Source organism: Sinohyriopsis cumingii, chromosome 7, assembly GCF_028554795.1.
Source record: "Sinohyriopsis cumingii isolate HCF-2022 chromosome 7, ASM2855479v2, whole genome shotgun sequence".
Classification (NCBI taxonomy): Eukaryota; Metazoa; Mollusca; class Bivalvia; order Unionida; family Unionidae; genus Sinohyriopsis; species Sinohyriopsis cumingii.
The window spans coordinates 124,538,859-124,554,229 of NC_142967.1; the positions used below are offsets into that span (position 1 = coordinate 124,538,859).

Consider the following 15,371-nt stretch of genomic DNA (forward strand, 5'->3'; position numbering starts at 1 on the left):
AAAAAATAATTCCTCAAATTAGTAAACACAGAATAGGTGAGAATACGTTTTTCCAAGAGGAAACCTAATTGCTTGAATTCAATAAAAACTTATTTACAAATATTATCGTAGAATATAACTCACAAACATGGCCAACAATTAGCTATCGAATATGTTGTTTACAAATGATCATTAGAATATACAATCATGGATAAAACTTAAACGCTCAATATATATGCGTGTGTGTGTGTGTGTGTGTGTGTGTGTGTGTGCATAACAGCAAAATTAATTCCAATTGCTATGGATTGTTGTAATGAAAGTAATACATTTGTATAATATCATCAGAAAAACATACAATATGGTCATGTAAGAAATGCAGCCGGACGTAACGAATAGAATACAGAAAACGTAGGAGCGTGGTAAAGGATTTGAGGATTCGTTTTGTTTTGCTTAACGTTTGTCTGCAGGTGTAATCTATACTATTTTTAAATAAAACTTAAGCCATTTGAGAGATCGTGATGCATGCAGACAAAGCTTTGTCGTGTTGGTCTGTGTGGTGCTGATTTATTGGTCTAAATATATATGCTTTTCGTGGCCTTTATTATTTCGTTAGCTTTAAGAAAATTATCAACTCTAGTTTCTGATTAAACAAATACCCAAAACAGCTATGTCATCACATATGAAATAATAGCTAGTGCTGTTTAAACTTTGAACATTTCGTTTGCACACACATATTTCAATATTTTTAATTTAGTCCTTTGCGTTTTCATCAACGATTGTGAGATTTTGTATTCTTTCAACGCCAAGTCTTGACCTTTTTTATCCCCGTGAATATTCAAGTTGTCTAGCAAGATGATCTCTGCTCTGTTATTTTGTCTTTCGTAAAGCAACTAATTTAGGTTTTTGCTGACATAATGTCTTTTTCACCTTTTGTTTAATTCCGATTGATTTTTTAAATGTTTGGATCTATATATATATATATTTTAAATTGAAGCAGTCATTACGTGCAAGCTGACTCACAAGTTTACAATAAGGAGTGAAAAAAGTTAGAATGTAACCGACTGATAAAATAGTCATAAATCAAGTATAGCAAATGCACTTCAACACTGAATTTTGAACAGGGCAAATGTATTAGCTTGTGTTCTATACTTTACGGGATACAGTTGCATAGTTAAATAAAAACTGCTTACATTGTTTATCATTTGGCAATGGCACCACTGGATTATTTTAAGAAACTGACTTCAATGGTATTGACAAGAATCTGAGGAAAGAGTGTACAAAAATAGGTTGTTGTGTGTTTATTGAGGACATATACAAATATGCTAATATGGTTTGATTGTTGATTATTTTACAGCTGTAATAAAGTGTATGAATGTACTGTAAAAATTTGTATTGTGTATATATTCAGTTGTTTACTGCTAGGTAGTCCCAAAATTAGAGAAATATATTCCAAATATAGTTTGGATTCAAATTTGGCAGCTACAAATATTCTTCGTAAAATATGTAACTCGCAGGTAATTGTAAAAAATGTTATGAATATTGGAATTGCTTTTTACGTAGATATCCAAAGGGTCTGAAATGTAAATATTGTTACACTTCTAATTCTCTTGCTGTCCTATCTAATCCAATTGTATGATTTGTTCGTAAATTGTTTGTAGTTGTAAATGGGTTTTAAATATCATGCTTATTATCTCTCCAATACACATGCATTTATATTTTAGGAACATACCTGCAACGTCGCCACTATTTCAGTTAAATGTATATCGGGCTATACGTTATGATAACATTATCAGCATGCATATATAAGCAGGCTCTTATATTGCTAATAGTGTATCATTTTAATAAATCCTTTGCTGTTTTATGATATTCAGTGGATTAGAATTTAGACTTTAATATTTAGAAGCTGCTCCATATTCGTCAACTATTATCCGAAATAAGAGTACTATTTGTAAGGTATTTAAGCTTGTGTAATACACTTTTAATTTATCCATTAAGGAAGAAAATGTGCATGAATAATAGAAACATAAAACGCTTCTTCTACCATACAATTATGACTTATGAGAAAAGTCACATATATATATATATATATATATATATATATATATATATATATATATATATATATATATATTGCTAACATCTGATCAACTATAACATCAGTTATAACAATTATCCAAAAGATATTTAAGTTAAAATTGCACTCTCTATTAGGAATTATCATTGTTTTATTTATTATATTGCTGATATAGATACAACACAAAATATTTAATAAAGATAATTAATTTCAATGCGGATAATACTAATAATGTTGGCTTATGCATATATTTCTGTATATATAAGTTAAAAAATAATATAAGATAGTTTTGAAGTGCAACATATTATGTTTGTGGAAATAAACACGAGTGATACTTATGTTAGAATATAATCTTAAGCAATATATATATATATATATATATATATATATATATATATATATATATATATATATATATTTCGAAATCCAATATGGATGTAACCTTCCAGTAAATAATATGCAAATAAGATATAAAAATATATGATACAAAACATAATAATAAAAGCATGCCGCATGGATTGAATGTATGGTTTAGACTGGTTGCATATTACACCGCTTTTATGAATCTGAAAATGGCTAATTTAAAAGAGCAAAGTCAATGAGATATATGTTTACCTTAAGGAATGCATATCCTGTTATTTGACTTTCAGATTGCGTTTCCAAAGATGCGGATGTAGATATTGAATTAGACACTAAACTTTCCAGCTCCAGTTCTATATGTGAGGAAGGAAACAACTGCAGAGGTGGAATCGACCAGCCAACAGAATCTGTTCAAGCTAAACTGAAAACATGCCCTAAGGTATATATTGTAGATAGTTGATATTAGCCAAATTGGCTTAAAATACGCTTGATAGCAACATGAATAAACAGAAAAGTGCGATTTGAATTAAAATACCATTTACATCAATATAAAGACATACAGAAATGTGGATCCAAGAACGTATTTTAGTGGACTCGACACGTTACTTAAAAATGTTATTGATTGTGCACACATATACAAATGTCCTAGTGTTCTGTATTCAACAAGATTTTACAAAAAGTAGGAAATACATTATTTTCATTCATCTTAATTTGTTGTTAACGTTGTGATTAATAGTTCCTTTTACATAAATTTGAAACTCCGCATTATGATATAACCAATAAAAAGAAAAGTAAATAAATTCATTTGTCATATTCAAATTTCCATTGTCAAAAAGATCCGAATGAAATATTATTGCAATCTTATACCTGTGTATTTTTGTGGTTTCTTTCTGAAATGATTCATCAAAACCTGACCATCTTAAGGAATCTCATAAAATGGCTATTTATGGATCGATTTTAAATATTAGAGGTCCAAACATTTGTAACTACAGCCATAGAGGTAACAAATCTGTAAACATTACATTCTTCGGCAATTTTAGCAAACGTTTAGTAAATATCCATATATTATTCCCCTTCCTTACAGATTCACGGATTTCAAAACGAAACCTTAGTGCCTACAAAAAAGTAGTGTAAATCATATAAAATAATCTAACATTTCAGCAGGCAGATATTGATTTAGAGAACACAAGAAATTCCTATGCTTCTAAATACTTTACAATGTCGACGTCGGTTTATTTCGTCGTTGATTGTGGTGCATAGTTGAAAGGGCATATCTGATAAATATTTTACAAAGAAACTGTATTATGCAATGAACATGCTGTACTTATAAGGTATCCAATAATGAAAGTTTATAAGACCCATGAGTCCGGCTTTTCAACGTTAAACCTGAAGATGCAATCGAGCGTGAGAAGCTAGTATTTATTCAAAATTTGAAAAGATGAAAGATTCAATTGTAAATTCAGTTTTATTGTAAATGAAAATTCATTCGAATTTAGTTTTACAGTTGGGTTATTCAAAACATGTTTATAAATCAATGGTGTTAAAAGTTATTAACAAAGAACATTATTTCAACCAAAGGTTCAAGCCTTATCTTGGTGACTATATTCATGATGGAAGGAGGAGCAGAAACAACTTTGTCATATAAATATGTTAAAGGAGTTTGTTGATAGAGATAGCCCTGTTAATCAATAAGTCATTTTAGTTGAGCCTGTCCCTCACAGTGACGACTAAAATGATCGCATGCAATCTAATTGTGGTGACTCTGAGTTAATAAATCATCGAAATTCAGAAACTTTGAACAATCTAGACCAGAAGCACTTGCATCTTCGTTCACGTTGAAACTGTTGATTCCACCCCAATGAAACAGCATTCTTACAGGATGAATCCACTCAAGCAGGAAAGTTTAACAAATGAACTTAAACATTTGCTGGAGATTAATATTTAACCACGTGGTATTGAGCTGAAAACCAAGTAATACTTTCCGTGCGTGAATGACTGTAGGAAAGTGAACAGTGTCACCAAAACAGATTTATTTACAATACCAAGCGTCGATGATTGTATTGACAAAATTGGAATGCAAGATATGTCATCAAGTTTTACATTTTAATGATTCTAGCAAATTCCTATCAAGCAAAGAAAGAAAGCAATCGAGACATCTGGAACACCAAATTTGCTTTTTTGAATTAACGTGATGCGTATTGCTATAATTAATTCGCCCTTAACATCACAAAATTTACTTAACATGATAACATCTGGTATAGATAATTAGGACGCTAACATCGACGATGTCATCATGTACTACGACACCTGGAAAGATAACGTGGAAACTATTCTTGAATTGTTTGATTTATTCGTTGATGCAAATTTGACAATTCATTTAGGTAGAAGTGAGTTTTGCCCTTGCTTGTGTCACATTTTAGGATATATTTTTGGGACACGGTCACGTTAAACCTGCACAAGTTAAGGTCAAGTCTATCTCTGAATTCCCAGTGCTCATCAGTACAATCCAACTGATGCGATTTGGGGGTATGGCGGATATTATCAGAGGTTTTGCTTTAATTTGTTCCATAATTGCTGAACCTCTGACCAATTTTTTCAGTACGAAAACTGAGTTTCTTTGGTCTGAGAAATGCCAGGAGGCTTCGATAAATTAAAAGTCATTGTTCAAGGTGTACCGGATCTTTCAGCTCCAGATTCCAATCAGTCATCTATGTTGATGCAAATGTAGGTGATATATTGATTCAAGAAAAAAAATTGTATTGTTCATATACTGAGCTATTATGTTAAAAGAACTAAACAAAAACTATATTATTTATTTCACAATGGAGAAATAATAATCGGCTTTAACATTGGCTTAACAACAGTATTAAATGTATATTAGTTAAGCACCCTTTTTAATAATTGTTTTCAACCCAAGATTCGAGTCACCATTGTAACAGCCCAACATATCAAGATGTCATATCTGAGGTTCCCAATCAGGACTATATTAGAAGACTTGATCAGGAACTAGATAATCTACCCAGAGACATGTATATTGAGAAATTGCTAGAGGTTTCACACGACAGTGAAGATATTGTAACCTGGTATAGGTCAGTTTTATTTAGTAGAGCACGAGGTTTTCCTGGCTGTCCGTCTGGATATTTGGTTGTTAGAAAGAACAGAAATGGTGTAAGTAGTTTAATAAAATATGCAAGGGATTGTTATTCTTTAGCTATATTTATAAAAGGGGATCATTGCGAGATCGATTCTATTTTTAGCAAGAAGAAATCAAACCCTAATGTACAAGCTGAACATTGTGAACATGACGATGAACATAGCTCAGGGCAAGCAGAACAAGTGATTAATTCAGCAAGACTCTCGCTAGCGGAAATCAAGAGTGATTGCGGTCGTCTACAACAAACTGTTGTTTCGCTCAGAAAAGAGATTATATCTCTGAAGGCAACCCAAATAACATTGGTGACTATGAATGACCTTAATGCATTCCGTGCTGATGTAAACAATAAGGTACAGGCACAATCTCAAACAATAGAACTGCTCCGTAATGAGATTAAGTCACTGAAAACTACTCAAAGCGTGTTGATGAAAGAAAATGAAACTCTCCACACCATCACCGAGCAACTTAGAGTTAAGCTGATGAAATCTTTGAGTAAACCCATGTCTTATGCGGATGTCGTTCGCACGAATAGTCCAGCTGTAAGTAACCTATCATGTAGTCCCAATGGATGTGGTGATCAATGCTCTCCATCAGTTGCTGCTCAGAACAAGATTCATGTGTCTAACTGTTCATCTTCCGTCTTGATCGACTCTAACAAAACTGGTTGCGATACACACTGCTGCCTATCAAGTGAATCTCAGAACAGAACTGCAGTGTCCAACTGTTTGTCTCCCGTGTCGGTTGAGGCTGACGACTCTACACCAGGTACAACGGCAGTGGAGTCACGAACCGGCTTAACGGTCCAACCAACTTTGGAAAAGAGTGGGGTCAGTGCTCTGCAAACTCTGGTTTCAAAAAGTTCGGATATAATTTCACAGACTTTCGATAGAAGACATATCGCCCCTTTCGATGGAAATATCCCACAGATTTATAAAGCCAATGTTCATCCTGATGTGACAAATGTTGTACGCACAACCATTCGGAATCAAAATAAACTGTTAACCCACACCGAACGGCTTTCTGAACAGGGAACTTCGACTTCGACCAGGATAGAGAACGTTAGGCATCCGATTACTAGCAACAGTAATGTGAAAGGTATTGACTTGAAAACCCCTCCTAGCAAGATACCTACCGTTATTGGGGGTCAGGTAGAAAGACCTAGATCATTTGGTAAATCAGGTTTAGAAATAGGTTCAGAGAGTATTGTTGGACATGAGGATGTTGATGACAATAATGAGAATGTTGTATTTGAAGGTGTAGTTAGACGTAGAACAAGGCGCTTTTATGTGGGTGTCATTGGTGTCAAATCTACTGCTGAAGGCCTCGGTAAATTCTTGAAAGAATACGATATAGATCCGTTATCCATAAAGTTTATCCACAGTAGACGTAATTATCTATCGGCCAAGCTGACTGTATATAATTCAGACTGCAACACTGTTGAAAATGATGTAACATGGCCAAAAGGTGTTTATGTAAGAAGGTGGTATGGGAATCAATCTTGGCGAGATAGGTTTAGCAATCGCGATCAGGAGGCAAATGAAGGTGCAGGATGCGATATTCCGTGACTAGGGTGACAGTTAATTGTTCAAAAATTTGCCATTATGTTCTGTCGTAAGTTAATGTGTTTTGTCATCTTTGTCATTTTAGTTCTGCTTTCACGATGCATAAGTATTAATATGCCTATATTACAAGTTAATATGAATCTTAATATACTGACCTGGAATGTTAGAGGAATTATGTCCTCTGCTCTTAGCTTTAGTGCAATGCTGGATAAATATAATGTTGACGTAGCTTGCGTAACTGAACATAAACTATTACAGCACATACTTCCATTTTGCGATACTCTTCGTTCTGATTATAAATGCACTGCTAAGGCAGAGGATATTTCCTCTAATAGCACGTTAATAAAATGTGGTAAAGGAGGAGTTGCAATCTTCTGCAAAACTTCTCTCATGAGATATGCTAACTTTATAAATGAAGTTAATAGTGACAGAGTTGTTGGCATAGAATTCAAATTTCCCGATATGCAAAATGTATATATTTTTTGTGTATATATGCCGACCCTATTATATGGCATAGATTGTTACAAAGCGCAAACTGAGTTGATTCAAAATCTCTATGATCAGTACTCACAGCTGGGGGACGTGTATTTTACTGGTGATTTCAATGCAGTAGCTGAACCAGACACTTTCAGAGATTACAAAGATAGAGTATTTCATGAGTTCTTGCGATATAATGATCTAGTGAGTGCTGGACATTTAATAATATGCACTGGTTCCCGTTATACGTTCACCCCAGCAAGAACGATGATTGATCATTTTGTACTGTCGGATCAATGCATAGGTAGATTACGAAGTGTGCACATTGTTTCAGATCACGAAGAGCACGTGATATCTGACCACCTCCCTATCCTTACTTCCCTTCGTACAGTGACCTGTGGGAGAGACTTCAGACAGTCTATGAAGAGAAACAACATAGCCTGGAATAAATTAAACGCTGATATCTTGAAAAACTATCAATCTGAGCTGGACCTTCGCCTGAAAACTTTAGATATAGATACTATTTCGGACAATGTTGATAGCTTTTACGGGCACATTGTTAATGCAATACAGCAGTCAAGCGACATCGCGCTTCCAAAGTCTAAATTCAATTATCATGCCAAACCATACTGGTCAAATGAACTCAAAGAAGCACATAAACTTCAAAGACAAGCTAGGTATACTTGGATAAATGAGGGAAGACCGAGGGGTAGTCAGTTTAATTATTACAGAGAATATAAAGATAAGAAGAGAGACTTTAGAAACGTTCAAAAACTGGCTGTGGAAAAATATATTGGGGAGGTGTATGAATAAATTGAAAAAGCACATGAATGCGATGTAAGACACTTTTGGAAAATGATCAACATTAAGAGAGGGAACAATGTAAATTTTTGTCAGGAACTATCAACTGATGGAGTTTGTGTCCATGATGATGATTCCATCGCAAATGGCTTTGCTAGATACTATGAGGACATTCACACGCCGAATTTAAACCATAGTTTTGATGGAAACTTTTATGAATTTATAGAGAGAGAATTAAATCGGGGTCTACAGGACGAAGTAAGCCATATCGAGGCCTTACAGACCAGTATCAGTTTAAACGAAGTAAGAGAAATCAGTAAAGGTCTAAAGAAATCAAAAGCATTGGGCCATGATCAAATTTGCAATGAACATTTGATCTATGGCAGCGACTACCTCATCGAGTGTATGACAATTTTATTTACTCGGATCATTGATCAATCTTACATACCTGTAGACTGCAAAAAAGGGTTAGTAATGACACTGTACAAAGGTAACATAAAATCAAAGAACTGCCTCGAAAGTTACAGGCCTGTTACTTTACTGCCTGTTATCTACAAAACCTTTGAGAAAATTATTCATGAACGTTTGGTAACTTGGCTCAAAGATACTAATTCTAGTATACCCAGTTCACAACAACATGGTTACCAAAAAGGTTTAGGCTGCACAACAGCGAGTTTTGTGCTGTTGCAATCAGTGCAATATAATGTAAACATGGGTTCACGGGTTTTTGCTGCTTTTCTTGATACAAAAAAGGCATTTGATACCGTGTGGCACGAAGGACTGCTTTTTAAATTATTCACGTTTGGAATTACGGGTAAATCCCTTTTGATATTTTTTAACATGTACACAAATTTACAGAGTAAAGTTCTTGTAAATGGGCAATTTTCAGATTTGTTCTCAATTGGCCAAGGAGTGAGACAAGGGGGTGTTTTGTCAACCTTGATGTACACAATATTTATAAATGACTTGCTGCTACAGTTAGAAAATAGTGGATTTGGAGCAAAGATTGGATCCTTAGCTGTGGGAAATCCAACCCTAACTGATGATATTTTACTTTTGGCTATATATCCTAGCAATCTACAAAAGCTGTTAGATATAGCATACGACTACAGTAATAAGTGGCGATTCGAGCTTAGTGTTACAAAGTCATACATTATCATTTTCGGACCCCAATACAAGAATTATATCAATATGAAATGGTATCTTGGCCCGTCATGTTTGCCGGTTACCGATTCGGCAACACACCTGGGTCACCGGATTAACTCAAAGCTGACGTCGCATGACGCAATACTCGATGCATGCAAGAAAGGGAAAAAATCTTTTCACGGTCTGTTTGGTATTGGCATTAAACCGAATGGTTTAAATCCTTTGGTTGCTGCAAATGCAATTAAAAGGTAATTTTCCCTTCAATGTTTTATGGAAGTGAATTATGGTGTAACATTTCAAAAAGTGACCTCGCTTTATTGGATAAAACTCTGAGGTATTTTGCCAAATATTTACAAGGTTTTCCAATACATACAAGATCAGACATTGCCCTGGGAATGCTAGGATGGACATCAGCGCAGTCCGAAATTGATAGAAGAAAATTGATGTTTTTACACAGATTGTGTTTGATACCTAACAATGTACATACTAAACGTGTGTTTAACGTTGCGTTATTTCACTTCATTCTGAGCGGATGCATGTCAAGCTGCGGGTTAATTTCAAATTTATATTATACCTCAAAGAAGTTTGACTTGCTCGGGTATCTAACTGATTATTTACATCATTCTGAAATTCCAGATAAACATAATTGGAAAGAAATTGTAAGGTCAAAAATTGTTGGTCTTGAAAATAGCCTCTGGAGAGTTCGTATGTCTAATCAAGCAGATTTTGAGAGATTCTCTTCGATACACGAATACTTACGACCTGCCTCAGTGTGGCAGTCGGCTAAAACCAGACAACACACTAAGGTATTTACATATGTAGCTAAACTATGGGCTGCTGTTCCACAAACACAGCTTGATATGTGTATTAGATGTGGGAATGTTTATACAGACTTGATACTTCATTGTTGTGTTAGTTGTCCTTATATGTCGAACTTTCGAAATTCTTTCTGGGATTTCCTTACTGATAAATTTCCCCTGAGTCTGCACATTACGTTATTTAATGCAGAAGATGAGCTGCAACTACAATATCTTTTAGGTAAAAGGTTACCATCAGGAGTAATCGACAAAGAAAACTCCAAGGTATTCGTCCTGTATGCAGCATACTTTGTCATGCAGTGTGCAGCTATCTTCTGTAAATAAGCTACTGAAACTTGCAACTTATGAGTTGACGAACACTTTGTTGATTGATATTGTGTAAGAATTTGTATTCTAATATAGAACATTTTTTTTTTTTTTTTTTTTTTTTTAATATTTATTGATTGTATTCAGATGATTTATTCTTATATCATGTAATCTTCCATGGAAGGAAATAAAGATGATGATGATATTAGTTAAGCACCCTTTTTAATAATTGTTTTCAACCGATCATAACGCACATACCTTCCGAACAAAACAAAATTAAAAATTCAGATTGTTAAGGTTATGTTCGCAGTTGCAGGAATACAACATTAATATTATTCGCATAGTCCCAAAAGTTATATATATATATATATATATATATATATATATATATATATATATATATATATATATATATATATATATATATATATATATATATTCTCTATGAGGGTAAGTCTTATGTGTATTTAATTTGTATTTTCGTTTGACGCCTTGTCCAGAAGTGAGTGAAGTATTTTAGCCATACCTGACTAATGACATTTTTATAACCATTTTCATTTGGGTTTGATTTCTTTATAGTCTTTGACTCTGACTTTAGTAGATTCTAGTAAAGAATTTTGCTTACAGTTTGCTGGAAATTACCATTACGTTTGCAGAGTATTTTCAAAAAATAGTTGTTGAGACATAGATCAAGTAGGATCTATATAAATTTGTTTACATCAGAATTATTAATTCCTATCTTAACATCTGTGGAACAATCAGTCTTTCCGTTGTGTTCAATTATAATTTGAGAGAATTATGTATTTAAATTCTTCATTGGAATTACAAAGCATTCAGATATACATTTGGACTAAGTCAATTTTTGGGGTTTGTTGTGACTTCCTCGTGGACTATATTATTCTGATGGATGAAGACTGTTAGCACATTGTCATATTCTATATTATTGGCACATCAACACACGCAAGATTCATTCTGAACACGACTGAAATTCATTCAGAAACTTTATGCTTTTTGTAAAGATTTCGTAGACTACCTTAGATTGGGGTGGGGTGCTCCCAGTATTATCTTTAATTATTACAGAAGACCCATCGTGGCTTGTTTTTGTTAGAAATTGAACGTTTCCCGCCAATTTCGAATGACGTCGGAGTAGCTTATAACTTCCTTACGTAATTCCCGCAAGATGGTTTAGCGATTACTGACGTTTAGTTTCAAGACACTAGATTTAAACTTGCGATTCCATTGGTGGCCACGCCTTGCTCAATTCCGAGTGGATGTCGATTCACCCATGGTCTACATAATTAGCAAACATTGCCGCGTCACCGGCAGTCTGTCAAGGGTGGATTTACGACCCCCACTTGATGTTCATTTGATCCCAACACCGGCAATTCAAGCCACTTACCTGCGAATCGCACGCAGACAAATAAGGCGCCAGTAACAAGTTCATATGGCCATGTTATATACAACTGGCTTCCCACCCGACCTTTTGATGTCGGCTTACACTATCGTAACATAAGCAGGCCGGCCAGCTGTGTACACATCGCTTTGACACTCATTGTTCGCAAGGCTGACACTCGCAACATTTATGAAGCGAATAATTAGCCTTAGGGTCTAGCATATACATGTTGCGATCTGGCTATTGTTCCTTACTTACAACCCCCACCCCCACGCTTGAGAATAAAATCGGGATTTCATTCCTCCAAATTTGCAACAAATGCAAATGTGCGTTACACATACAATAAAAGGAAAAATTATAGCAACTCTACACGCTGACTACGACACGAATATACACACAACATACGGGTATTTACAGAGCGATCGATGCCATTCCAGCGCTCTTACACATGAAATTAGCGCCTACGTTCTCTTTTCCTTTCAGGTATCTGATCTACAACTGGTACTGCTGTAAGAACAGCGACCATCGAATCAAGCGTCCATTCGAAAATTTCGCCTGCGCGAGATAGGCGAGGGGTTGGTGGTCAGTTTCCAATATGAACTTGCGCCCGTACAAGAACCGCTCGAACCGTGATATTCCGAAAACGATTTCGAAGCATTCCCTCTCTGATAAGAAGTAATTCCTCTCGGCAGCAGACAATTTCCGACTGTCGTACGCGACAAGGAAAAGCGTCACCTCGTGCTCTTCTAACAGTACTGCTCCCAATCCTGTGTCGCATGCGTCAGTGCGAAACACGAAGTCTCTGGACAGACTTGGTAGGCGGACAACTGCGTCGGATGTAAGCCTATCCTATAGCGTTTGGAAAGCGTGCTCGCACGTATCCGTCCAAATAACTTTACCCCTTGACCATTTCTTGGTCAGGTCAGACAACGGCCCCGCTATCGCACTGAAATTGGCCACATACCTCCGGTAATACCCAGCCAATCCCAGGAATGTTCTCACTTCAGTTTTTGTGGTGGGCCGTGCGGCCTTTCTCAGCTGCTCCACATTTGACTTTTCAGGGCACAGCGTGCCTTGACTAAGGGTGTGTCCTAAATAATCCAAGGTTCTGAACCCCAGGTCACATTTGGAAAGGCGATCCATCAATACCTCCTGACGTAGCCGCTTCAAAATGTTAGCTAGCAGAGTGAGGTGTTCGCCCTAAGTCTCTGTGGCAAGCAAGAGATCATCCACGAAGTTGTGGATACTCCTATCGCGCAAGGGCTCCAACAACTTCTGCATCATTCTAGTGAAGACGCTGGGCGCATTCTGGACTCCGAATGGCATGACAACCATTGGTATGTCCCATCGGGAGCAGCAAAAGCGAGCTTTGCCCTATCCTTCTTTCTCACATGGATTTGAGAATATCTCTTGGACAAATCCAATTCTGAGAAAAGTTTCGCCTTCGAGACAGAAGCGAAAATATGTTCTGGGTTAGGTAGCGTTTCCACTTGAAATTTCGTCACCTAATTCAGCTTTCGGTAGTCGACACAAAACCGATGTGTGCCATCCTTCTTCTGCACAAGGACTACCGAAAAGCTGTACGGAGAGTCGGCGGGTTCGATTACTCGCAGAGCAATCATCTGATCGATCTCCTCCCTTACAACGTGTCGTTTTGCGTGGGGCAAGGGGTAGGGTTTAGGCTGGACTGGCCGGTCGTCCACCAGCTTTAACCCGAACTCGACAAGTGACGTTCTCCTGGGTATTTCCGTAAGCACATCGGAATACCCGGCCAGCAACGTCTCTATCTATTCCCGCTGTAATGTTATAAACATGGGGTCACACTCCACGCCTGAGGTGGTCTCATCCCTCGTTAACGGACAGCTCGAGACAGTATTCGCATGCGGCGTCCTCGGTGACGATCGTAGCGACGACAAAATCACTGGCGGTCTCCATTTCCCGGTATCGCTTAATGAGATTGGCATAGTATAGCTTCTCCTTAGTCGGTAGTCGTATCCGATTGGTTTGACCTCCGACTTTCCTGGTTACGACGTACGGCTCCCTCCAAGAAATTTGCAACTTGTTGTATTCATGGGACAATAGCAACAACACCGTGTCGCTTACGTCATACTGGCGTAGTTTCGCGCGCTTGTTGTAATACTTCTATTGACGCGCCTTCGCTCGCTTGAAGTTCTTCTGTGCGAGTGAACAAACTTCCTCCAGTTTACTTAGTAAATCCGAGACGTAGTGATAGGTAGTACGTACCTCTTCGACAGCGTGATCGTCCGTCCACCGCTGTCTCAGTACGGAGATTTGGCTACGTACGGTTCTCCCGTACAAGAGTTCAAAGGGAGAAAACCCTAAACTCGCTTGTGGTACTTCCCGATATACGAAAAGAATTGCAGGAATGTACCGATCCCGAATCTTTGGGCGGCCTTCGCACAGCTTCTTGAGCGTGTTCTTCAATGTCCCGTTAAATCGTTCGATCAGTTCGTTACATTTGGGATGAAACAACGACCATTCTATTGAGATAATTCTTCCTATTTCAATATCTAAAATTTGTCATTTAAATCTCTCTCTCTCTCGGTCTCTCTCTCTCTCTCTCTCTCTCTCTCTCTGGTCGGTTTTACTTTAAAACTCTCTCTCTCTCCGTCTCTTTCGCTCATCCTTTTGTTGGTTCGACCTAACTTTAACCATCATTCAGTCCAAAAATATCGTGGGATGAAAATCCTATGCCTTCTTCATTTCATAGATTTTAACCCGTATCTTGCTACGATGATCCAGAGAGAGAGAGAGAGAGAGAGAGAGAGCTTTGGAAATTTTCTATTTAATTAATAATAATCGATTTTTAGAAATTCATAGTATGTTTAAGAACAAAAACAACAACAACAACAAAACATTAAATACATCACAGTATGTGTACCACGTAACCGAGGAATTGTCTGTATAATATCGACATGGTTTGCAACTTTGTACCCTTGATAAACACAGTAGATAAATCCCAAGGAAAGTGCACACGTATAGTTACGACTAAACATATTATTGTAGGTTACTTGGTGTAATCTCTATTTCAAGGTTTTAATCCAGCCCAACTTTCATTTCTCTCTCTCTCCACATTTCTGCGTAGCTTGTCCGTTAATCATGAGAAGGGAACAGAAAACAGAGAGATTTGTGCTGAAATGTGTACTATATCAAATTATTTTAGAAAACGAGGATTATTAATACTTTTTATTGTTATTTTCATATTTCACTAATGATTAATGTGCGAAAATTCATCATTGACCTAGAATTAACTGCAGACGGTCGCTAGAATGTTTATATA

At 36.5% G+C, this 15,371-nt stretch overlaps 1 protein-coding gene across 1 annotated transcript in view; it reads left to right on the forward strand.

The window, feature by feature from the left end:
- Positions 1-15,371, forward strand: part of LOC149796063 (uncharacterized) — a 41,163-nt gene that overhangs the window by 2,187 nt on the left and 23,605 nt on the right. The window contains exon 2 of the mRNA XM_089964171.1: positions 2,704-2,852. Coding sequence (XP_089820297.1) covers positions 2,704-2,852 — 149 coding nt within the window. The remainder of the gene's footprint in view (positions 1-2,703; positions 2,853-15,371) is intronic.